Source organism: Chiloscyllium plagiosum, unplaced genomic scaffold (genome assembly GCF_037043375.1).
Source record: "Chiloscyllium plagiosum isolate Xiang-an unplaced genomic scaffold, Cpla_swu_hap1 HiC_scaffold_17, whole genome shotgun sequence".
Lineage (NCBI taxonomy): Eukaryota > Metazoa > Chordata > Chondrichthyes > Orectolobiformes > Hemiscylliidae > Chiloscyllium > Chiloscyllium plagiosum.
Window position 1 is genome coordinate 35,706,981 of NW_028270155.1, and position 27,150 is coordinate 35,734,130.

At 39.7% G+C, this 27,150-nt stretch overlaps 1 protein-coding gene across 6 annotated transcripts in view; it reads right to left on the reverse strand.

Moving 5' to 3' along the window:
- banp (BTG3 associated nuclear protein) overlaps nucleotides 1-27,150 on the reverse strand; it is a 258,865-nt gene that overhangs the window by 175,561 nt on the left and 56,154 nt on the right. For all 6 annotated transcript variants that reach the window (XM_087995834.1, XM_087995836.1, XM_043706808.2 and 3 more), the window contains exons 5-6: nucleotides 23,954-24,076; nucleotides 17,312-17,487 (exon numbers count right to left, since the gene is read on the reverse strand). In XM_087995834.1, the coding sequence (XP_087851960.1) occupies nucleotides 17,312-17,487; nucleotides 23,954-24,076 (299 nt within the window). The remainder of the gene's footprint in view (nucleotides 1-17,311; nucleotides 17,488-23,953; nucleotides 24,077-27,150) is intronic.

The window sequence follows — 27,150 nt, forward strand, 5'->3', positions numbered from 1 at the left end:
TAAGCTAATCAAAACATTTGCTCTCTAACATCCTATCTTGCACAGAGCCTATTCAACTTTCACTCCTCTGGTAGATAATCCATTTTGGTTCCTGGTACTGAAGGTCTCGATTTTAAAATTCTCATTGTTACCATCAGATAGGAGAGGAATAGCACAACCTCCTTCGCCCTCTCCATCTGACTGCATAGGCTTTTTTTTTAAAAATGCTTGCCAATTGAGTGTTTAGCTGTTTGCATGCTGCAAATGTAATAGAAAGAAAGAATTAGGACAGTTTCTTGACTCTTCTTTAAAAATTAAAAAAATGATAATTTTTATTTTACTTTACCAAGGCTGAGCATTAAAAGTACTCCAAGTTAAGAAGTCCATTAAATTTATAATGCTCTCATACTTTGATAATTTGGGAAATTCCAAGCTGAGCTCTTCCACATTTGCCATTGATGTCATGTAAAGATATAGACAGATACCAGACTCGAATGTTGGCCAAACTGAATTGGAAGACTTGCAACATGTAACAGACGTAGATCTTACTGAGTTGTCAGAGGCTATTCTTACCCATGGGTGACTGAATAATGGCACAGTGTAGTCAGACCATACGTTCAGTGCCTCAGATGTGTGAGCACACAGCTTCCAACATAAAGAGGACCTTATGCCTACCTTAAGCGATTCTGTATTTTGCTGTCAAGAGCCTCCCTAGCAAGTGCCATAGAAAAACAGATCCAACAGAAAACTCTGGCTGCTTGATTTTTGTACCATTGTTTTGGTTATGAGCTCTAGGCCACATGGCCAGTGGGTACTGGTCACTTGGTGCCCTCTCCAGATGCATCTCCATCTCAGGTAACACAAAGATACCATTGTACACAAGATGCTGCAACTCGTCACATATAGGGACATATCTCAAGACAGTCAAAAGATAAACAGGTGCCTCTCAGTCCTTCTGCCAGTGATTCAATTCCATATTCATCGGAAGCAGAACAAAATTAAACTTCTGAACTGTTGAAAGACATCAGTGTGCTGAGGCCCTATAACATACAAAAGCCCAGAGGGCAAATGCCAAAGTCTATCTATGACCACAGGGCACTATTTCAAGCAGCCAGTTTCCACCACAGATACAGATGGAAACAATACACCTCATTGGAGAATTTAGAAATGCTTTAGAAAGAGCACTTAAATGCAACAGGTGCAAAAAAATATAAACTCTTGATGTTAGTGAATGATTGCTTTACTGCATCATATTATGATTGTGTGTTTATTTAGGACCTTTATTCAGTGTCTCAAGGCTACCGAACAGCTCTGAAAACCTTGCACCCTTATCTATCTGTTATGATGTCAAGGTGAACTGTGGCCAGCTCAATATAGGAAACATGGAGCTGAGAAATGATGACTAATAGACATTAGTAAGTAATGAGATATTGAAGAGAAATGCCAATGTTTATAAACAGTATGCTATTCAAGGACCTTATGCCTCCCTTAAGCGATTCTGTATTTTGCTGTCAAGAGCCTCCCTAGCATGCATCTTCAAGACTGAGAGCTCTTTTGGCGGAGGCAGATGTTGCTGCTCTTCTCATCACAAGAAGAATGAATCTCCTACACATTTTCTGGATGCAAAGTATCATGGGATTGTGCTGCGCTAAGTTGCAGGGGGAAAAATATTCTGGAAAATCTCGCTGGGTTATATTGCAGAGTTCCTCCAGACCACCTGGGAAATGAAATTCATCTTGATAAACCCTGCTGACTGTTCGATTGGAGTCCGAGGCAACGCATGGTAAATATTATACTGTTCCTCAGCTTTAGTGTGAAAAGCCACCAGCAAAGACAGCAGCCAAGTCTTAAAGATACCCCTTGCCACTGAGGTTCCATCCACTGCAATGTGCAAGTGGTTTAAATAATGGCCGCAAGGAGTTCTGGTGTTTATATGCATCATGAATGCTCCCCAGAAAACAAACAAACCTGCAGGATACATTTCAAATGTTCACATACGAACTCGACATTTATAGAGTAAAAGTCCATTCGGTCAACGAATGCTACAGACTGGTGCAATAGAGCTTTGATGGTCACATGCAATCTACTACATGATAGCATTCATGGAAAGTTTATAATGGTTCAAAGCAAACAGACTTCTCTGTCATATCATCAGGGTCACTTCAGAATTACACAAACTCTCCAGCCTTCTTCAACAGAATGTCAGTCACTGTCCTAATGTATCACTTTGCAACTGATTGGGATATCCCCACTCCTCCCTAGCATATTCTTAGATAGAGCCAAAAATGTACAAGTTCAGTGCTATTGTGATTTTCACTGGCATTAAAGACCCACCCAATCTCACTGTGCAATGCTACAGAACAACATGTAGCCACAAGTCATTGGCAGACTCACAAGTAACAGTTTTCTCGGCACAGTCAATGATAAGTAATACATCCAACTTCTAAATACTCAAAAACAAAACACATTACCTGTTGCCTCCCTCCAGCTCTTTTGTCATTCAGTCATCAGATATGAGCATCATTAGCAAGCCTGAACTGCTGTGGTACGTTTTTGTCGATAGGTCCACAATGCGGCTAGGGAGGGAATTCCAGATTTCTGACCAAATGACACTGAAGGAACCTCAATACATTTCCAAGTCAGGGTGGTGAATGGCTTGGAGAAGTATTGCAGACAATATTATCTTATGCATTTGCTGCATTTGTTTTTCAGGCTATACCAATCAGGAGTTTGGAATGTGCTAAGAAACCTTCGTAATTTTATGCAGTGCAAATTATAGGTGAGACACACTGTTTCTTAGTGTCAGTAGTGGAGGAAATGAATGTTTGTGGATATGGTGACAATCAAACTGGCTGTTTTGTCCTGGATGGTGTCAAGCTTCTTGATTGTTGTTGAAGGTGCAATTCATCCAGCCAAGTGCAAATTATTCCATCATACTCCTAAATTTCACCTTGTAGACATTGAACAGACTTTGGGGAATCAAGAGGTGAGTTACTCACTGCAGGATTCCCAGCCTCTGGTCTGCTCGTGACCACAGCATTTGCATGGCAAGTTCAGTCTATCTTCTTGTTCTGTCACTCCCCATGGTATCCTGATGTGGCCTGCTTAGCAATATTTTGTTCCTTTTGCTCTCCTGCAACCCATTATGCATTCTTCATCCAACTGTGGGTTGAGAAAGATTTGGTGGTTGAGTTCCATCATTGACTGATACCCCTCCCACCGGCTGCTGCCCTTGGATGCAATGTCCAAATGTTGCCCCTTGATGTCTCACGGCCTCTCATTAAAATCTATGCTAACGTCCTCTCTCCTCTTGACAAAAATTGCAACTCTGTGCATAAGAAGCCTAAAATAGCTGAAAGTTTCCTTAGAGACTAAAGTTTGTCTGAAACTGTCACTTTTTTAAATTGCCAGGAGTCTACAAAATGCAATCAACATTCATTGCTCCTTAAATTCAATGAACAGCATTTAATTCCATTCAGAGATAGTTTGACTCATAGAATTCCTAGAATCCCTGCAGTGTGGAAACAGGCCATTCGGCCCAACAAGTCTACACTGACCCTCTGAAGAGTATCCCACGAAGACCCATTCCCTTACCTCATTACTCTACATTTTCCCTGACTAATGAACCTAACCTGTACATCCCTGAACACATGGGCAATTTAGCACAGACAATTCACCTAACCTGCACAACTTTGGTATGCAGGAGGAAGCCGGAGCACCTGGAGGAAACCCACATAGATATAGGGAGAATGTGCAAATTCCACAGACAGTCACCCAAGGCTGGAATCGAACCCAGGTCCCTGGTGCTGTGAGGCAGCAATACTAACCGCTGAGATACCGTGCTGCCTGTAGTTAATTCAACTTAATAATCTGAATTACCCACTCAACGCTTGTCGGATGCATCACTGCCTCATTGTTCCCAGTCATCCACTCGATTCATCTCAGACTTCACAAGATCAGGCCTCCAGTGAAATTGTACACACACTGTCCCCAACCTCCCTTCCCCTCCAAAAACACACTTGCATCCTGTTATGGTTTCTATCCCAATGGCCTGCTTTAAATTTTGCCAAAGTTTGTTGAATTAGGCGAGACTAATTTTAATGCTATGAAACAGAGACTGTCCATGGTGAATTGTGCAAGTCTAATTTGTGAAATTAAATATACTGGAAGATACTTAAAATATAGCAAAATAATACAGACCAAGGTTATATCTGAGGGCAAAGAGCATCACTTTCAAAGATAACAGCCTTAGATGACTTAACTGACAACGTAAAGCTAAAATACAAAGCATACAAAATGTATATAAAATGCATAATGTGGTACCAGATCCTGGTAAACAGAACAATGGAAAAAATGGTAAAATCAGATAATAAGAGCTTAAGATGGAGTCTGAAAATGAACTCACAAAAGATTTCAAAATCTCAACAAATATTTTTATAATTATATTAGAGGAAAAGAGATGGTGGTCAGGAGCACTGTGAGTCCTTGACAACAGAAGAAAGTAAAATTATCAATAAAATAAGGAATTGTGCCTATGAAGAATCATTAGTTTGCCTCAATATATACTGTAACAGAAGTCGAGCCATACCACACATCCCATGGAAACAAATATTGTAATAAGATATATATTCTTGTCTCTCTCCTATAGGAAGGATGCCATGAAATTTGAAAGGGTTGAGAAAAGATTTGCAAGGTTGCTGCCATGGTTGAAGGATTTGCGCTATAAGGAGAGCTGCATAGCCTGGGGCTGTCTTCCTTGGAGCGTCAGAGGCTTAGGGGTGACCTTATAGAGGTTTCCAACATCATGAGGGGCATGAATAGGATAAATAGACAAGATCTTTTCCCCTGGATGGGGGAGTCCAAACTAGAAGTCATAGGTTTAAGGTAAGAGGATTAAGATATAAAAGGGGGGGGGGGGGAATCCAAGATGGCGGCGACCCAGCAAGTCTGAGTCTACAGTGCTCCTCCCAAGACTTGGGCAAAGTGGGTCACCCACCCCCACCACACTCAACAAATCATTTAAAATAGCTGTTTAATTTAATTAGTTGTATAGTATTGAATTTAAACAATTTAATCTTCAGTAAAAATGACTAAAGGGAAGGGAGCCAGCAGCTCTCAGCAAGCAGGAACCCCTCCCCCACCCTCTCCAGCTGCAGCAGAGGTGTCCGCAGCCGCCCCAGGGGACTTACCTACGGTGGCAAGCCTTGTGGAAATCATCTCCAAACTGGATGCGAAGATCGACGCTTTTATTGAAGAATCCCGAAGTTGATGGGACTCACTCTCGGCCGCGCTGCAAAAGCACGACCGAGACATTAAGGAAATCGAGCGCCGAGTCGGAGGGGCGGAGCTAAAGGCCGCGACCTCCGAAACTACAGCGCAATCGGCCGTGGATCGGGTCCGGACTCTCGAATAGTGAGTCCGGACCTTAGAGGACCACATTGACGACCTCGAGAATCGAGGTAGTCGAAAAATATTCGTTTGCTGGGCCTTCCCGAACGGGAAGAGGAAGGCCAGCTTACAAGGTCCCTTGAACAGTGGCTTCCACAGCTGTTTAATCTGGAGGCTGGATCAGGCCAGGTAAGGGTAGAATGGGCCTACCGGGTTGCAATACACGGGCCCGGCACGAACCAGCGCCCCCGCCCGATCCTGTTCCAGCTGCAAAGCTATAAGGAGAGGCAGATACTCCTAGAAGCCTCTAGAAATCTTGGAAAAGATCCCCAAGCCATGATCTATAAAGGATCCAAGATCATGTTATTCCAGGACTTTTCCCCAGCTCTGGTCCGAAAGAGGAAGGCATTTGATAAGGGGAAGAAGTGTTTAAGGGACTTAAATATTCAGTACTCCTTACGCTACCCAGCGATGCTACGCTTTAACCATGAAGGATCTGTGTATAACTTCGGATCTCCAGAAAAAGCTAAGGAATTTTTGGACTCTCTTATATAAATTGTAAGAGATAATTGATGTTGGTTTGCCTTCCGCCCCACTCCGGTTTATATCCCCCCTTTTTTTTCACCTTACTGTTTAATATTATCTTGGGGGGTGGTGAGAGGGATTTATTTATTTGTTCTCTACTTAAAAATTTTCTCCCCCCACTTAGTTTTTTTTAATTATTCTATATATATATATATATATATATATATATATAGAATATGCTGGGGGGGATCTAGTTAATGTTGGTGGGGGGAGGTGGGTTACTTTATTCTATTTTACCTCTGTCTCTAGGAGCGGGGTTATTTTCCCTTGTTATTTTGTATTATTATATTTAATTATTACTTGTTGAGGTTGTAATTTTATAGTTATATATGTTTATACATGGTATTAACATTACCAAATATATCCAGGTGTTGGTGTGGGTGGGGGGTTGGGGGTAGGGTGCTCACTGTTAACTCTAGCTCTGTAGTATATTTGAATTTTCCTCATCCTATTGAGGAGCACCTGGGTCAAGGGTGGGGCACTGGTTGGGAGAGGATACAATGGACCTTTGGAAAGGAAGTGATACCCCCTGGGAACAAGGGGGAAATCTCCATTGAAATACGTTTTATATTTTTTTATTTAGAAATAGTTTTTTATGATATTGTTGTGAGTGTATTAGAGAGCCTTTATTTTTGTGAATTTTATATGCTCTATGCTTGGGATGTTCTGGATAGGGTTTCCCCTCCCGAGGGGTCTCGGATTTGCCCGGACGATAATGGTTGATCAGTCAATTAAGTGGTGCACCTGGAATGTCAAGGGGAGTAATTCGCCAGTCAAAAGGAAGAAAATATTATCAAATCTCAAGAAAGAAAGGGTTGATATAGCTCTCCTACAGGAGACACACTTGTTGGATAAAGAACACTTGAAATTACGACAGGGTGGATTTGATCAGGCCTTTTTTTCTTCTTTTAGCTCAAAAAGCAGGGGAGTTGTTATTCTTATTCGGAAGAATTTCCCTTTCAAAATCCTAAATCAGATAAAAGATAAATCTGGATGATATATTCGGATTAAAGCCCTTATAAATGGAGAGGAATATGGGATTTTAAATTTGTACTGCCCCCCGGCACATTCTTTTAAATTTATAACGGAAGCCTTCTCAAAATTGATGGCTCTTGGTGCCCGTCATACAATTATAGGGGGAGACTTTAATTGTATTATGGATCTGGAAATAGATAGGATTCCCAAGGGTACTGCAGGAGTATCTCCCAGATCTAGACAATTGGTGGATTTGAACAAAGAATTAGGATTAGTAAATGTATGGAGATGTCTTCATCCACAGGGCAGAGATTTTTCTTTTTACTCCAATCCACATAAATATCATACAGAATTGATATGTTTTTTTGCCCCCTTGATTTTTTTACATTCCATATCATCCTGTAAAATAGGTAGTATAGCAATTTCTGATCACGCTGCTGTATATATGGAAATCAAGGCAAGGAACAATGGGACATCCCCTCGGCATTGGCATATGAACCCCTTCCTGATGAAAGATAGTAAATTTGGAAAGTACTTCTCTCAAGAATTTAAAACTTTTTTAGAAATTAATTTAGGTACGTCTAGCAACCCATCAATGATGTGGGAGACCATCAAAGCTTACGTGCGAGGTTTGAACATCTCATACTCAGCGAACCAGAAAAAGTTAAAGGGAGAACAACAGCGTCTGCTCGAAGCTCGCTTAAAAGCAGCTGAAACAGCATACACTGATAGACCTTCTATTATCAAATTGCAAAGGATTACGGCCCTTAGGACAGCTCTAAACACCATGCTTACCCAAACGGCTAAGAGGGAAATATTATTTGCAAAACAAAGGTTATATGAATTTGGCGACAAACCGGGTAGATACTTAGCATTTCTTGCAAAGAAAAAAAAGGCCCCTCAAACTATCACGTCTATCAAGGAAAGTACGGGTATTTTGACTCATGATCATAAAAGGATTAATGCAATCTTTAGAAAATTTTATTCTGATTTATATAAATCGCAGGATTGTGAAGACAGGACTAGGAGGATGCAATCGTTTTTTTAAAAATTTGACCTTTCCGGACCTAACTCCGGACCGTATCGGTCTTAAATGCTCCCCTAACAGTCCAAGAAATACTTGACGCAATCAGGCAACTTCAGAGCGGTAAGGCATCTGGCATCCAAGCTGAATTTTATAAAGAATTTACAGAAATATTGGCTGGTACACTTATGGACATGTATAACTACACATAAAGTCAGGGCTGTCTCCCGCCTTTGTTGAAAGAGGCAAATATCTCTCTTACCCTTAAAAAAGGAAAGGACCCAGAAGATTGCGTGTCATACAGACCAATATCCTTGCTAAATGTAGATTTTAAAATCCTTTCTAAAATGTTAGCATTGAGACTAGAAAGGGTATTGCCACATATCATAAAGGAGGATCAGACGGGGTTTATTAAGGGCCGTAGATCATCCAATAATATTAGAAGGGTTTTGAAAATGATTCAAGCCTGCCATCAGGGAAAGATACCAGGAGTAGTAGTCTCATTAGACGCGGAAAAGGGTTGAATGGTCATGTTTGTTTTACACATTGGAAAGGTTTGGCGTTGGAAAGGTGTTTACCAAATGGGTCTCAACATTGTATAGTGATCCCAAAGCAGTTGTGGTTACCAATGGATTAGGCTCGGATAGCTTCAGTATGGATAGGGGCTGCCGTCAGGGATGTCCTCTCTCGCCATTGTTATTTACGCTAATAATTGAACCACTAGCAGAAGCTATACGGGCTGATCCTAATATATCGGCCCCGAGGATTGGTACAGGTAAACATAAAATTACCCTTTATGCAGATGATGTTCTTTTATTCCTCAATAATCCTCTGATGTCTGTGCTTCGCTTAATCCAAGTTATTAATACATTTAGTGCATTCTCAGGCTATAAAATTAATTTCTCAAAATCGGAGGCTATGCCAATGGGTGGCCTTGCTATGATACCCCACTTAGTGGACGGATCCCACTTTCCCTTTCGGTGGTCCCTGGAGGGTTTCTGATATTTAGGCATTTTTATTGCCCCAGTATTTGGTCAGTTATACAAGGCTAACTTTGTGCATTTACTGGAAAGGATAAGGCAGGACCTCCAGCGATGGGGAGACCTTCCAATTTCCTGGCTGGGTAGAATAGCACTAATTAAAATGAATGTCCTGCCCCGTCTCCTGTACCCTATGAGAATGCTCCGGTGTTGCTGCCGAGGCTGGCACTACGTAAATTATATGGCTGGTTGGGTTCCTTTATCTGGAATCATAGATGGCCCCTCAATAAGCTGAAGAAGCTACAGCTTCCACAGGCAAGGGGAGGATTGGACTTCCCAGATTTTAGGAAATACCAGTTAAGTTCCCTATTAAGTTACATAGCTGATTGGGTCTTGTCTGACCCGCAATCAATCTGGCTGGACATCGAGGCTTCTCAAATAAAATAATTACCTTTTATTAACCTTTTATTTTCAGACAAGAGGAAAATCATTACGGATCACTGTAAAAACCCTATAATACTAAACACAATTAAAGCTTGGAATATAATGCGGCAAAATGAGGGCAACTCACATAAAACATCCCCCTATGCTGCAATAGTGGGAGCATGGGGATTTCAACCAGAGTTTACAGATGCCACTTTTAAACTCTGGAGATCCAGGGGTATCTCATGTTTAGGGGACCTATTTAAAGAAGGGGTCCTGATGTCTTTTGCGTCAGAAATTCGGATTACCTAATGGGGACCTCTTTCGATACTTCCAAATTAGAGATTATATACAGAAGAAGACTACGTTATTAGATAGTCTTTATAAATCAGATAGAGAATATAGAGTGCTACGGCCAAGGGGGGTATCTTCCATCAGTACTATTTATCATTTACTACATGATGAAGTATCGGGAGATATGGACAATCTGCTTAAAACATGGGATCAGGATTTGGGACTAGAAATTTCTATAGAAATGTGGAATGACATTTGGGAAAACGCCAGAAGAATCACCATCTGCAACAGAACTCAGGCTATCCAGCTGAAGATACTTCATAGGGCCCATATAGCACCGGATTGATTGGCAAAATTTAAGGCAGGAGCATCTCCAATGTGTCCCAAATGTAAAATAGAGGTGGGCACTCTTGTACATTGCCTATGGACCTGTCATAAGATCCGTAGATACTGGACTAAAGTAGCAAGTACCCTGACAGAAATTTTAGGAACGGAAATTAAAGTGGACCCTGAATTTCTCCTTTTGGGCTTTTCGAACTTACCCTCCCTGGATATGCATGGGAAGAGATTATTTTCTATTCTCTCTTTCTGTGCAAGGAAAAATATTTTGGTAAACTGGGTGGCTGAGGGCCCCCCTGGACTTTCAAATTAGCACAGATTAATTATGGAATGTATTCCCCTTGACTTCCTTACAAATATGGTGCACCGAAAGAGCGAATTATTTCATAAAATATGGCAGCCCTTCTTGAATTATATAAATACAGATATTTCAGCTATCCTAACAAGGGCTTTTATGTAATTGAGATTGCAAACCTGGCTGGTCTGGGGCCCCTTGGGAGAGGAATCCCGCACGAATACGGGTTTTGTTACATTTGATGTTAACACATTCCGAGCATGTATCTCACTACCCAATTTCTGTGTTATCCGTTGGGTTTTTTTTTCTTTCTCTTCTTTGAATAATGTAAGAGACTTAATTATGCACTCTGGTTAGTTGTAGGTTAGATTAGTCGTTAGTTGAGTTTTGTTTTTTCTCTCTGTATTTTTCTTTTGTCAAATTTTGGTTATTATTTATTTAAGATTTAATTGTATATCAATGTTTGTACTTGAGTTTTTTTTATTTTTGTAAACTTGTAAAAATGTTAAATTTCCAACAAAAATATCTATTAAAAAAAGATATAAAAGGGACCCAAGGGGCAACTTTTTCACACAGAGGGTGATGCCAGAGGCATGTACAATTACAACATTTAAAAGACATCATCTGGATGGCCAAATGTGTAGGAGGGGTTTAGAGGGATATGGCCCAAGTACTGGTAAATGGGATTAGATTATTTTAGGATATCTGGTCAGCATAGATGAGATGGACCGAAGGGTCTGTTTCCATGCTGTTCGTCTCTATGACCCTGTATAGGATTCACTCATTAACAATGTTATGAAGTTGTTTCATATTTAATCTTGCTTGGAGGCCTTAAAATTTGAAGATGTTGGAAAATTGATTTACTTCAAATCTTGTGGAAATACCTGGAATGCTCTCTTTGAAATAAGTTACTGAAAAGTCACTGTGGGCATTGGAGAAGTTTTTTTAAAAATACAAGGTTTCATAGAAACCACACGACTGGCCATAACTGCTTATTCTGCTGTAGACCCTGCTGGTGCTGAGTAATGACTAGATGGAGTATGTTTTGGTATCTGAAATTAGGGAGGAACAAGTCTAAATGGAAGGGCTACCAAATTCATGTATTCTGCTTTTGAAAAGAAAATTATTTTGTTGTATTGGGGGAAACATATTTGCCCTTTTGAAAGGGTGAATGAAGAAAGGAGCATGGTCAGAGGGAGTAGAGACTTCAGCTGACTGAGTACATGTCGAAATTTGGTTCAAAGTGGGAATCTGGTGCAGAGGAGCTTTAAGTTACTGTAGGGAATATAAGTCTCCAAGGCATTTAGTGAACCGGAGGGAGATAAAAGATATCTTCAGGGAGACCAGTGGTGGTGTGATATCACAAACCTCAATGTGATGAGAGTGTAGGGACAGCAGTGAATTGGTCAGTAGTACTGGAGTACATTTATAGTCTTCAACGTAAAAGTAAGGTCTTCAGTTTGTGGTAACAACTCTGGTATTTTTTTCTCCATTTTTTCTTAAAAGTAGCTTAAATGTAAGATTTTGGAAACAAAAATTACAAGTGAAAAGAAGTAAGGATTCTAGAATAATGAATTTCTTTTTAATGGTAGCGATGGCAAGGCAAATGATGTGTTACTGCTGCAGCATGTACAAGCCGTTGGACGCTAACATATTACAGAGTGAAAACTGTTTTGCAGCTTAAGAAACTCCAGATCAGAATTAAGAAGCTGGAAGCTGCAGTCATTGCGCCACAGAGAAGGGCAAAATTACCTGGACACTTTATTCTAGTAGGCCATCACATCCATCAGATGAGGAATTCAAATTTGGTGTGCGATCATCTACGTGGTGTGACTGCAGATGAACCATGTATTGGGATCCAAGAGATAGCTTTCGAAGTGGTTTGGCAGTCATATATCTCAGATGCAATGTTATCCGTCATTTATTCATTCGTGCAAATTGGACATCGTTGGCTAGGTACTTATTACCATTTCTAGCTACACTTAACAAAGTGACAATAAACTGTCTTCTGGAACCACTGCAATCCATTTGATATAAGTAGATAATCAATGCTATTAAGGATTTCCAGGATTTTGACCCAGCAACGCTGAAGGGATAGCAATATATTTCTAAGTTAGGATGATTAGCGACATGAAGGAGAACTTGGTGTTCCCAAGCATCTGCTGCTGTTGTTCTTTTAAATGTTTAGAAAGTGCTGTCCAAGGAGTTTTAGTGAATTTTTACAGTGCATCGTATAGTTAGTACACAGAGCTTTACTGAGTATCAGTGGCGGATGGAGTGAATGCTTGTGAATGTGATGCAATCATGCAGCTGTTAGTCACAAATGTTGTCAGGTTTGAGGTTAGTTAAAACTGCATTCACTCAAGTAAGGAAGCATGGATACAGGGTTTCCATCAAATCCCTGACTTGTGCATTGTATATAGTGTCTGTTCTTTAGGGGAGACCAATTAGCAGCAGCATGATTCATAGAAACATAGAAGATAGGATGAGGCGGCCATTTGGCCCTTCAAGCCTATTCATCACGATCATGGTTGATCGTCCAACTCAATAGCCTAATCCTGCTTTCTCCACATAACCTTTGATCCCATTCACTTTAATGCAATATATAGCCACCTCTTGAATACATTCTATGTTTTGACATCAACTAGTCCCTGTAGTAATGAATTCCACAGGCTCACCACTCTAGATTACTAACAGTGTGGAAACAGGCCCTTCGGCCCAACAAGTCCACACCGACCCGCCGAAGCGCACCCACCCAGATCCATTCCCCTACATTTACCCCTGCACCTAACACTACGGGCAATTTAGCATGGCCAATTCACCTAACCTGCACATTTTTGGACTGTGGGAGGAAACCGGAGCACCCGGAAGAAACCCACGCAGACACGGGGAAAACGTGCAAACTCCACACAGACAGTTGCCTGAGGCGGGAATTGAAACCGGGTCACTGGCTCCATGAGGCAGCAGTGCTAACCACTGTGCCACCGTGCCGCCCACTCTTTGGGTGAAAAAATGTCTCAGCTCTGTCCTAAATGGTCTACCCTGAATCCTCAGACTGTGATCCTGGTTCTGGACGCACCCACCATTGGGAACATCCTCCCTGCGTCTAACCCTGTCTAGTTCTGTTAGAATTTTAAGTCACTATGAGATCACCCCTCATTCATCTGAACTCCATCGAAAACAATTCTAACCTCGTCAAATTTCTCCTCATATGTCAATCCCACCACCCCTGGAATCAACCTCGACTAAGTGGCAATAAGCTGTCTTCTGGAACCACTGCAGAAGTAAACCTTCACTTCACTCACTCAAGAGCGAGTGCATGCTTCCTCAGCAAAGGAGACTTCACCTCTAGGTGTGACCTCACCAACAGCCTGTATAACTACAACAACACATACCTGCTCAGGTACTCAAAACCTCTCGTAATGAAGGCTAACATACCATTTGACTTCTTTACCACTTGCAAACTTACCTTCAGCGACTAGTGCTCAAGGTTACCCAGGTCCTTTTGCACACTCCCTTCTCCCAATTTACAGCCATTCAGGTAGTAATTTGCCTTGTTGTTTTTGCTTCCCAAATGAATAACCTCACATTTATCAAATTATACTGCATCTGCCATGGATTTGCCAATCCTCGCTTCTGACTTCTTTCGTAGACACGGTATTTATAAGGTTAGTCCAGTTCAGTTTCTACTCAATGGTAACTCATAGGATATTTGATAGTGGGGTCCACATGATGGTAATGTATTGTATGTCAAAAGAGTCATGGGTTAATTCTCTTGTTAGAGATAGTTACTGTCTGGCACTTGTGTGGTGTGCAAGGTATTGGCCAATTGTCAGCCCAAACCTGGATATTTGCTCCATTTGCATAGGGACTGCTTCAGTATGCGTCATCATGAAAGGTGCCGTATTTCATACAATAATCAATGTACATCCCCACTTCTGACCTTATAATGGAGAGAAGGTCACTGATGAAGCAGCTTAAGATGGCTAGGCCTAGGATACTACCCTGATGAACTCCTGCAGAGATATCCTGGAAATGAAACGACTGATCTCCAATAATCATTACTGTCTTATGTGCCAGGTATGACTATAACAGGAAGACAGTGTTTTCTCACCGATTCTCAGACTCAAGTTTGATAGGACTCTGAGTCATAATTGGTCAAATGCAGCTGTGAGGTCAAGGACAGTTACTCTCATCTTCCCTGTGGAATTCAGTTCTTTTGTTCATGTTTGAACCAAGTTTGTAATGAGGTCAGGAATGAAGTGGCCCTACCAGAACCCAAAATTGAACATGAGCGAGCAGCTTATTGCTCGATAGCCTTGTTGGTAACACTTTCCAATACTTTACTACTGATCGAATGTCAATTCATGGGTGTTAAGTGGCCAGTTTGTGTTCATCTTGCTTGTGTGTGCAGGACATACCCAGGGCAATTTTACACACTGTTGTGTCGAGGCTAGTGCTCTCGCTGTACTGGACTAACTTGGCTCAGGGGCACACAGATTCTGGAGCACAAGTCCTCAAGACCATTACCCATAACTTTTGCAGTATCTTGCATCTCCAGCCATTTTTTGATGTCATGTGGAGTGAATCAAATTGGCTAAAGACTAGCATCAGTGATGCTGGAGCCCTCTGGAGGAAGCAAATGTGGATCAATGGACGGCACTGTGGCTCAGTGGTTAGCACTGCTGCCTCACAGCACCAGGGTCCCAGATTCAATTCCAGCCTTGAGCAACTGTCTGTGTGGAGTTTGTACGTTCTCCCTGTGGCTGCGTGGGTTTCCTCCGGGTGCTCTGGTCTCCTTCCACAGTCCAAAGATGTGCAGGTCAGGTGAATTGGCCATGCTACATTGCCCATAGCGTTAGGTGCATTAGTCAGAGAGAAACGGGTCTGGGTGGGTTGCTCTTCGGAGAGTTGGTGTGGACTTGTTGGGCCGAAAGGCCGTTTCCACACTGTAGGGAATCTAATTTAATCATGCACTCAGTACTTTTGGTGGAAGAAGGTTTTAAATCCTTCAGCTTCCTCTTTCACTGATATGCTGGGCTCCTCACCATTGAGGATCATTTGTGGGACCGGTTCCTCCAGTGAGTTGATTTTTCACTGCAGTTGGAGGTGTTCAGGACTTAGATCTTATTTGCTGATTGTGGAATTGGTTAAAAATGTCAATCACCTACTGCTTCTACTCTTTGTCATGCAAGCAATCTTATTTTCTACTTCCACAAAGTTGGCACCCAATTTTAGGTACACCTAGTTCTGTTCTGGGCAGGCTCTCTTACACTGTCCATTGAACAAGAGTTGATCCCTGACTTGATGATAATGGTAGAGCAATGGATATACCTGACCACAAGGTTGCAGAATGCATTTATGTATCATTCTGCTGCCAAAGGCCCACAGTGAATCATGGATGCCCAGGGTCAAGTTGTTAGATTGGTTTGAAGTCTGTCCCATTTGAAGCTAGTCACATTTCAAACAGTGATAGTGGCAAACAATATAACAGATGGTCTTAATGTGAAAATGGGGCTTTGTCTCCATAAGGACTGTGTAGTGGTCACTTTTACCAATACTGTCATGGACAGATGGATTTGCAGCACAAGATTGGTGAGATTGAGGTCAAGTACATTTCTACCTCCTTTCCTCATTAACTGCCACAGACCCAGTCCAGCAGCTCAGTCAGCAGTGGTGCTAACTGTGCTAGTCTTGGTGATCAATATTGAAATTCCAACAGCCAGAGTACATTCTGCATTGTTGCCATCCTCAGTACTTCATCTAGGTGGTGTTAGACATGGAGGAATACTAATTGTTTAACTGGCCGTGGTATACAGCAGGAGGTTGCCCATGTTTGACTTAATACCATTATACTTCATAGGATGTAGAGTCAGTGTCACATTCCCAACTGTATATCGTTGTGTGCCACCTCTGCTGGGTTGGTCCTCTTGACAGAACAGGACATATTCAGAGATGATGATGATAGCGTTATCTGGAATATTGTGTGTAAGCTACAGTTCTGTGAGTATGACTGTATCAGATTATTGCTTCATGAGTCTGTGATTCAGCTCTGCCATTTTTTGCAGGATGCCCCCAGATATTTGCAAGAAGGAATTTGCAGTTTGTTATGGTCACTAGTGGGGTTTCCAATGAATATATCAATGCCAATACCTGTTTCATCCCTTTCTGAGACACTTTAATTATAGGTATAATCGAACGGAATGCTAGGCCATTTCAGAGGGCTGTGGCAGGATTCAAATCAGAGTTCCACTAACATTGCCAGAGTTTCTCGATTACTCATAACACTCCCACGATGCTATCTCCATCCCTGTACTAAACAGCCAAATAATATGTAATGACTCTATTTAAATTCATCAAGATTGAACCTATCTACCAAACAGACTTTTTATGGATGTCCTTCTTCACGTGATATTTGTCACCTAGACTGACACCAGCAACTAGAATTAGTGGCAGTGATTTATATGTAATTTATGTATAAATAATTTAAGGTTTCCCAGAATTTTCCAGTAGAAACCAAGAATATGAAGACCACATTTTCCTCCAAACTCCACGTAAAAGCACCCTGTAACTGTCAGAAAATCCTTTCTCATGATATCACACACTAACTCCCAGATAGAAGGAGAGCGGAAAGGCAAGGTACAAAACAGAGAAATAAATTACCAGCAACCTGAAGACATCAGATGAATTTTTAAAAAGCGACCAAGGAAATCATAGATCTGAAACAGTGATGATTTTTCTCTAAAGATGCTGCCTGACTACAAAGTATTTCCAGCATTTCCTGTTTTTTAATTTAGAAAGTGACCATAATTGTGATTTGCTATGTGCAATGTCTCTAGAGATCAGCCAGTTCTCTTGGATTTCTCGCAAGTACCAAGAAGCTTTCAAGTAAAGCATTAACTGTTTATGAAAAGGGAAACAAAGCACTTCCACAAGTTAACTTAAAAGGGAAGCCACTAATCACTTCTATGAACAGTATTAGTTTCAACAATGATTTTTTTTTCAAAGTTTAGATAGTCTAATGCCTACCTTCAGAATTCAATGTAATGAGTGTAACATTTGGGGCCAAGTTCTGACCACCTGATTGACCACTATTTGAAACGGTGTCACTTGCTTCAGATCCACTTTCAACATCTTCTGTATGGCTATCTTCATGGCCAGGAACCTTCACAATTATTGTGTTTTGTCGCCTCCCTGGCATTGAACTTAATTGTCCCAAAATAGGAAAAAATACAAAAAGTAATAAAGCAATTTGTTAGCCTATATGTTATTGACAGATCAACAACAATCAAAACAATATTTAGGGATTTATCATTCACCATATGATTTGCAAATTGTTAACATTAATTCTAAAATAATTCTTTCTCACTAGCTAAATTCCATGAAATCATATAAACATAGTTCATAACTGTATATTAAAAAGAATCTGCAAAGACTTGGCAGATGTCATACATTTTCACATTATTGTGAACCAATCACTTTAATTCTCTCCTCACATCCAGGATTACAGAAACCATGTATTTTTTTTTAAAGGAAAAATTAGTTAAATGCGTTTTAAAATAACTGCAACTTACTTGTGACGTACAAAGGAACTGCAAAAAATATTGTGCAACTACGTTTTTCAATTTAAGAGTGCCAGAAGTAATACGTGATAAGATTCATGATACAAGTCAAATGCTTTCAGAAATTCATGCTTTATATTCTACATAGCAATTACACCTGTTACTTTCCAGACTTTTACTTTTGAGAGAAAGTTTTGTGAAATCTATGATAGTGGAATATGATCAGCATGTTACATGTCTTTTGAGTTTTCATTTCAAATTTCTGTTAATTTTGAAGTATGCTACGAAGAAAAAAATTGCCATTTGATAATAAAGATAGATTAAGTTTCAACCTTCATTATGAATTAGGAAGTAACATACAGACAAATACTAAGTGTGAATTCACTAGGTTAATTCAGAGTATGGAGACCAAAGATAAATTTTAAAATAAATGATGATTGATTGGAAGTTAGTGACCAAATATCAATAAGTATGCTTAACAGAAATTGTTTCCAGTTCTTTGAAACTATGCTTTTGCAGAATGTTCTGTTGGTCTATGAAAAAAACATTTGAAAAAAGGGCTGTCTCAAACTTGAGTTGAGGCCTTCAAACCGAGCCTCCACTATACCTTTCAAGATTTAACTCCATGTTGAATCAGCTCGAGAATCAAAATGTGCAGTACCAACAAACTATAGCATTTGCTAATTCTCGTCATAGGATGCATGTTAACATAATTCTTTTCCATGCTTGATATTCAGCACACAAAATGTCTGATCCTAAATGATAAAGAATATTACTATGGTTGTAGAGTTTTTCTGCTATTGGAGACTTTATATAGAAGCTATCAAAGCTATCAAAATTACATTTGAGAACTATTGTATATAATTGCAACCATCATGTAGGTTTCATATTTCACTGTTAAATGCAGACGACTTTCTAACCAAAATTAGAATCATTTTCAAAATATTAAAATTTTATCAATTATCTTAACTGAACAAATTATAACAATAATAGCCTACAATTTTCAATTAAGAATTCCCTCAAAACGTCAAGGAGATGAATACTTGCTCAATTTTTTAAACAGTGGCTTAATATGTATTTTTGGGGACAGCCACATCATAACATTGCCAGAGGGACTCGAAGCAAATCCGCAAAAAAAATTCAACCCTGAGAATGGCAAAGAAACCAGCATTGGTGATGTCAGGCTGTGATAATTTACTGAAAATACCTTTAAAGAAACAAAGAAAAGCAGAGAATCAAGTGTTTCGCTGAGGCAGGCCAAAGAACCTTTCCGGCAGGAAGTCAATATTGCCAAAGAAGCCTTCAGCAATGAGCAGAAAATCATGGCATTGTTTCGTTGCTCCTTGGACCATTACACAATTTAATGTACACCAAAATACACAAAGAGTCAGATTACCCCAAAAGTTGTGCAATGTGAATGAGGAGCAGGAGAAGGAAAATACTATGAGGCCACCAAAGCCTGTTCCGCCATTCAATAAGATCATAGCTGATCTGACTGCGGCTTCAACAAAATATTCCTGCATATCTCATGATTTGGAGATGCCGACGTTGGACTGGGGTGTACAAAGTTAAAAATCACAACACCAGGTTATAGTCCAACAGGTTTAATTGGAAGCACCACCTGATGAAGGAGCAGCGCTCCAAAAGCTAGTTCTTCCAATTAAATCTGTTGGACTATAACCTCGTGTTGTGTGATTTTTAACCCTGCATATCTCAATAGCCTTCAAATTCCTGTTTGTCAAGAATCTACCTCTGTATTAAAACTATGCAATGATCTTGCCTCCATCATTCTCTAGGAATGAGTGTTCCAAAGACTTTGAACCCTCAGATAAAATGCACCTCATTTAATCTTAAATAGGAGACCCCTACTTTCAAATGGTACCTTAGTTCTAGTCTCCAAGAAGGGAGAACATCATTTGTGCATTCACCCTGCTAAGTCCCCTCAAGATTTTACATATTTCATTAAAATTTTCTTTCATTCTTCTAAACTCCAATGGATATAGACCCAGCCTGTCCAAACATCTCTCAGTCAATAACCTCTTATCCCAGGTAACAGTCAAGTGAATCTTTTCCAAACTGAATCTTCTCCAACTAGATCTATTTGTTTAAATAAGGAGACTAGTACTCCAGATGTCGTCTCACCAATGCTCTGTACAACAGTCACAAAACATTCCTATTCCAAATTCCATTTCCTTTCCAATAAACGACATTCCATTTGTGTTCTTAATCACTTGCTGTACCTCCATATCATCTTTTTGTGATTTTTGTACCAGGACACCTATATCTCTCCATACCTTGGAGTTCTTAAAGTTCTCTTCATTTAAATAATATACAGCTTTTTCTATTCTTCTTGCCATTGTGCACAAGTCCACATTTAAATGACATTATGCTCCATCTGTCAAATATTTGCACATTCAGTTATCTTGGCTCTATCACTTTGCAGGCTCCACGTGTCCTACTTATGACGATAACCTTCTTAATACCAGATCCCAGTATTTTTCCCATAACTGATGTTAAGCTAAATGGCCTGTATCTTTTCATGCTTTTGTTCTCCCTCTTTTCCCTTTCTGAGCACAGGAGTCATATTTGCTAGTTACCAACCTGATGGGCCTTCTAGAATTGTGAAAAGTTAAAAACCAATGCATCTGCCACCTCAGAAGCAACTTCTTTTACAACAAGGTGAAGTCCATGGGAAACTAGGGACTTGTTTGATTAGGTCTTCATTCCCTTTCAAATTCTAATTCACATTTATATAGAACATAGAAACATAGAACAGGACAGCACAGAAGCAGGCCCTTTGGCCCACCACGTCTGTACGTACCATGATGTTATTCCAAAAAATAACTGCATCTGCCTGCACATGGTGCATATCCTTCTGTTCCCTGCCTGTTCATCTGTCTGTTAAAACGCCCCTTAAATGTGGCTCATGTCTGTCTTCTACCGCATCCCATAGCAGTGCATTCGAACACGATCTGGACCATTTGGGTCAATGGTCTGAGAAATGGCAGATGGAGTTTAATTTAGATAAATGAGAGGTGCTGCATTTTGGGAAAGCAAATCTTAGCAGGAGTTATACACTTAATGGTAAGGTCCTAGGGAGGTGTTGCTGAACAAAGAGACCTTGGAGTGCAGGTTCATAGCTCCTTGAAAGTGGAATCGCAAATAAATAGGATAGTGAAGAAGGTATTTGGTATGCTTTCCTTTATTGGTCAGAGTATTGAGTACAGGAGTTGGGAGGTCATGTTGCGGTTGTACAGGATATTGGTTAGGCCACTGTTGGAATATTGCGTGCAATTCTGGTCTCCTTCCTATCGGAAAGATGTTGTGAAACTTGAAAGGGTTCAGAAAAGATTTAAAAGGTTGCCAGGTTTGGAGGGTATGAGCTATAGAGAGAGGCTGAACAGGTTAGGGCTGTTTTCCCTGGAGCGTCGGAGGCTGGGGGGTGACCTAATAGAGGTTTACAAAATTATGAGGGGCATGGATTAGGATAAATAGACAAAGTCGTTTCTCTGGGATAGGGGAGTCCAGAACTAGAGGGCATATGTTTAGGGTGAGAGGGGAAAGATATAAAAGAGACCTAAGGGGCAACTTTTACACGCAGAGGGTGGTACGTGTATGGAATGAGCTGCCAGAGGATGTGGTGGAGGCTGGTACAATTGCAACATTTAAGAGGCATTTAGATGGGTATATGAATAGGAAGGGTTTGGAGGGATATGGGCGGGTGCTGGCAGGTGGGACTAGATTGGGTTGGGATATCTGGTCGGTGTGGACAGGTTGGACCAAAGGGTCTGTTTCCGTGCTGTACATCTCTATGACTCTATGACTTTGTAAAAGAAAACACCACCTCGCACATCTCCTTTAAACGTTTCCCCTTTTTCCTTAAACCTATGCTTCTTAGTATTTGACATTTCCACTCTGGGAAAAAGACTCTCATAATGTATTTCTATCAAGTCACCCCTCAGTCTCCAACACTCTAGCAAAAATAATAAAGGTTTGCCCAAACTCTCCTGACTGCGAACATAACTTTCTGGTAAACTTCTTTTGCACCCTATCCAAAGCCTTCACATCCTTCTGATAGCGAAAACCAGAACTACACACAACAGTCCAAATGTAGCCTAAAGTCTTTCACAACTGCACTAAATCTTGCTAACTTTTATACTCAATGCTCTGACGATTAAAAGCAAGCATGTCATAGGTCTTCTTTACCATTTAATCCACTTGTGTTGACACTTTTAGAGTTTCACTGTACTTTCCTTTTATATTTGACCTCCTGAAATGCATAACCTCACATTTGTCTGGATTAGACTCCATCTGCCATTTCTTGCCCAACTTTCCAATTGATGTTTTTATAATCTTCCTTACTATCCATAACTCCAGTAATGTCTAAGTTGCCTGCAAACTTATCAGACCACCTACTTTTTCATCAAAAATCATCTATATATTACAAGCAAGTCATCCCAGCATTGATCTTTAAGCAACACCACTGGTCACAAACCTCCAGTCAGAAAAAACCACTGCTCTACAGCCACCCTTCTGTCTTCTATGACCAAGCCAAGATTATATCCAACATGCCAATTCACCAACTCCCCATGGATCCCATGGAACTTAATCTTCTGACCAGCCTACCATTAGCAACCTTGTTAAATGCTTCAATAAAATCCATGTAAACAACATCCACTGCATTAGCCTCAATCATCTTCATCACTTCCTCAAAAAACTCAACTGAGTTTATTTCAGGAATGTTGTTTGTATTCTCTACAATGATGACAGGTACAAAACATCTATTTAATTTAATTTCCATTTCTGTATCTTCCATTATTAATTGCCCAAATCTTCTGTAGAGGACAAAGATTACCTACTCTTTTCCTTGTAAATACTCTATTATTTATATTTTAATTTGTTTTCTTTTGTACTCCAATTTCTCCCACCTTATTAATCTTTTAATCATTCTTAGATATCGTTTATACTCTATCCAAATTTCTGACCTGTCACTCATCTTTGCAGAATTATAAATTTGATACAGTTTCAACTTCCTTTATTAGTCACAGATAATGCACCCTTTCCTTTGTCTTTTTTACACAGTGGAAAGCATCATTTCTGTGTATTTTGAAATCTCTCCATAAATACCTGCCACTGCATTTCCACTGACATACCCTTAATCGAATTTCCCAGTTCATTTTTGCCAGCTCTACTTCATGTTCTCATAATTTAAAACATCAGTCTCAGATATATTATTTTTCTCCCTCAAACTGACTGTGAAATTCAATCATACCATAATCACGACTACACAGGAACATACTCATTATGTCAATGACCCCAGTGTAGCCTCAACTCAGATTTCCTAGAACAAAAAAAAGTGCTGCTCAAAGAAACACTTTGTGAACTCATCATCCAGATGACCATTTGCCAATTTAATTAATCTAACCTATATGTAAATTAAAAGTTTCAATGATTTTCTCTGTACCCTTCTGATAGGCCCATTATTACTTCCTGCATATTCTGTCAGAGTGAGATTGTTAGGGTGCCTATCAACCACTCCTACAAGTAACTTCTTACCTGTACTCAAACTGATTGTATATCTTGTTCTGTACAACTTAGAATGTCATTTCTCTTTATTGTCATACTAAGTAACAGAACTCCACCTCCACTTTTACGTTGATTGCTATCCTTCCGAAAAGGTACATCCCGTTGAATATTCAGATTCCAGTTGTTGTCATCTTGCAACCATCTTTCTCTAATGACTGCCAGATCATACATACTTATTTTAACTTGTGCTGTCAATTCATTAGTATTACAAATGAGACATGTGTTCTGGCTTTTTCATTCTTTCTCATTTCATTTTTTATTATTTTTGTAACCTCTAGTCTTACATGCTGAAACGGTTTCCCAATTTCTGTCGAAAAGTCAACAACCTGGAATATTAGTTGTTTCTGTCTCCATAGATGTTGCATGTCCTGCTGAATACTGCCAAAACTTTCTGCTTTTATTTAATTATAATTATATAGTTGAACTAAAATTCTTAAAGCATGTCACTAAGTGGACTCGTAAACAAACCTCATTAATCGTGATGCAACAAGAAAATGAAGTGAAATTTTAGAGTTTCACTAACTTGCTGAGAATATTGTCCAGGGTGTCTGTTCCTCGAGCTAAAGATTCTTCTTGTCCAGCAACTTTGGAACTAATTGGATTCTGTCGATCACTATTTAATATTACAGTGGTTTGTGGTACTGTACTGCAAAAAAAAACAAATAAAAGATGAGAATAACAACAGAATAATCCAAAAAACAAAATCAGAGAATAAAACATAATTTGTCAAGTAAATACAGAATATGTTTTTAACAAAATATACACCCAGATCATGATTTTGAAAAATACGATTGCTCATGAAAAAAATAACAGCATCTATCTGAATATTATTTCACCTATTTCACTCTTCAGTAGACCTCTGTAACTATAAGATGCAAATATCTATTTGCCAGCCAGAACTGCTTCAAACCAGCAGCTCAGGTTTTAAAATAATTTTACATAAAAACCTTGAAATTTTATAGTTTACTCAGACACTGGCAAAATATATGCACTTTATCATGAAGTCATTTGAGAATCATAATCAGAATGTGGGCTAGGTACTGGCAGGTGGGACTAGATTTGGTTGGGATATCTGGTCGGCATGGACAGGTTGGACCGAAGAGTCTGTTTCCATGCTGTACATCTCTATGACTCTATTAGCTTTCTTTAAATAACTGTGACAATACAATGAAACATATCATAAATATTCTAGGATACTGCATTAAAAAGAATGGGGGGTGTTTGCTCAATTCCAAAAATAGTTTACTCTCCTTTCTAAGAACCCCTTCAACTAGATTTATGAACATACAAATTAGGGACAAAAGTAGTTTGCTAGGCCCTTCAAGCCTGCTCCGCCATTCAACAAGATCACACGGGTTATCTTTCTTTCTTTTTTCTTTCTTTCTTTTTTAGATTAGATTACAGTGTGGAAACAGGCCCTTCGGCCCAACAAGTCCACACCGACCCGCCGAAGCGCAACCCACCCATACCCCTACATTTACCCCTTACCTAACACTACGGGCAATTTAGCATGGCCAATTCACCTAACCTGCACATCTTTGGACTGTGGGAGGAAACTGGAGCACCAGGAGGAAACCCACGCAGACACGGGGAGAACGTGCAAACTCCACACAGTCAGTCGCCTGAGGCGGGAATTGAACCCGGGTCTCTGGCGCTGTGAGGCAGCAGTGCTAACCTCTGTGCCACCGTGCCGCCCACTAATCTGTTTGTGTTTACAATTCCATGTTCCCATCTATCCCCAATTACCTTGGATTCCTTTGTCAAATAACTTATCTTCCTCTACTCGTGCTTCCAACGCCTTCTGAGGCGGACAGCTCCAAAGTCACATAACTATAACCACGAGGCAAGAGCTCATGAAATCTCAGCCCTCAAAAGCCAAACCCCAAATTGTAAAAATTGTTCCCAGTTTCTAAATTCAACTATGTAAGTAAACATCCTATCCAAGTCCACCTTCTCTACAGCAATCAGATCTAATACACTTCAATCAAATCATCCCTTGCTCTTCTGAGCCCTGATGAAAATAAGATCAGTCTGTTCAAACTTTCTTCATAAGAATACTCGCTTATTCTAGACATCAGTCAAGTGTGTGTTGCTGGCAAGGCCCAGCAAGTCAGGCAGCATCTGAGATGCAGGAAAATTGACATTTCAGGCAAAACTCCTTCATCAGAAGGGCTAAATCAGGAAGGAGGGCTCATTTCTGATTGAAGGGCTTTTGCCCGAAACGTCGATCTTCCTGCTCCTCGGATGCTGCCTGACCGGCTGGGCTTTTCCAGCATCTGCAGTACTCACTTTGGCCTAGGTATCAATCCAGTAAACATTCTCTGAACCAGTTCCAACGCATTTACACACTTGCTTAAAACGAGGAGACCAAAACTGCGCACAGTATTCAAGGTGTGATCTCACAAATGCCTGAAACATAATATCCTCACTCATGTGTTCAATTCCTCTCATAATAAAAAGTTAGTATCCCATTATTCTAATAGCATTAAAATTACAACGTGTGTATGGTTTTCAAATGATATTCAATCACATAAACTTGTGGTTAAAAGACCTGCAACTTTATCAGTGCCTGAAGAAAACAAATTTCACAGTGGGATTCGGCCTAGGTCTTTGAGATCCACTTCTGCAACCACAGGCTTGATATACTCTGGTTTGTAAACACTACTAATAATTATGCAAGTTATCATCATCTCTCCTTGGTATCTTGCATAAACAAAGAACAAATATTTTGACAATTCCAGAGACAATGCCCATTTCTCTTACCCCACCTAACAAGAAGGGCATTCACTATTTGGTTATAATTTAGAACCACAGAACTTTTATAATATGCAAAATTTTACCCAAAATTCAAAATGATGATTCAGTTATTAAATATTCTACCAAAATTATGAAAGCTTAATCATCAGAAATAGAGGTTAAACCAAAACGAGGTGATTTTAGGATGCTTTGACATTACACAAATTCAGCCAACAATGAGTTATTGTTATCCAGGCTTTGTTAGAATTATAGTATCTAAACAGCAGGATGTTTGTGAAACTAACAAACAGCATAATGACGATGAAAATGTATGTTGTTGAATGGGCATTTGAGTTAAGAGTTTATTTTTGAGCCAATGAAACATGCAAACCACATCCTGTGCATGTTATGACAGCATCCGTTGAAATACTTGAGTGTTAATATCTCAAGTTGAATAATGACTTTTCAGTTCCAAAAAGAGAATTATTCCACTCAAAACATCAACTCTTTCTCTCCCCACAATTTACTTTCAGATTTCCAGCATTGGCAGTTATTTGGCTTATATTAACCTGTTCATCAGGGCGAGACTGATTTTTCTTTAAAAAGTGGGATCCTACTATCACATTTAAAGTCATCTGATTTCAATGTTGCCCCATAAAATATCTTAAACAGAAATGTTTGATATCAAAATATATATTTGTTCCATACAGTATATGTGCACTAAGGTTTTAGATGAACCTTTGAATATTTTGTGTTATAATCCCTAAATTAAATAAATAATTGGTTCAGCAGAACTACTTTTAAGTACTAAGTAAAGTTTTGAAATTGAGATGCAACATGTACAACTTACATGGATTTTAATGTCATTTGCTTTGGGGTTTGGATTTTGAACTCATGGCATGCAGGTTTGGTTTATATCTATAAAGGTATTAATGATTAACTCCAAAGTATTTCTGTAGCCATACTGACTTCTTTTAATAACTT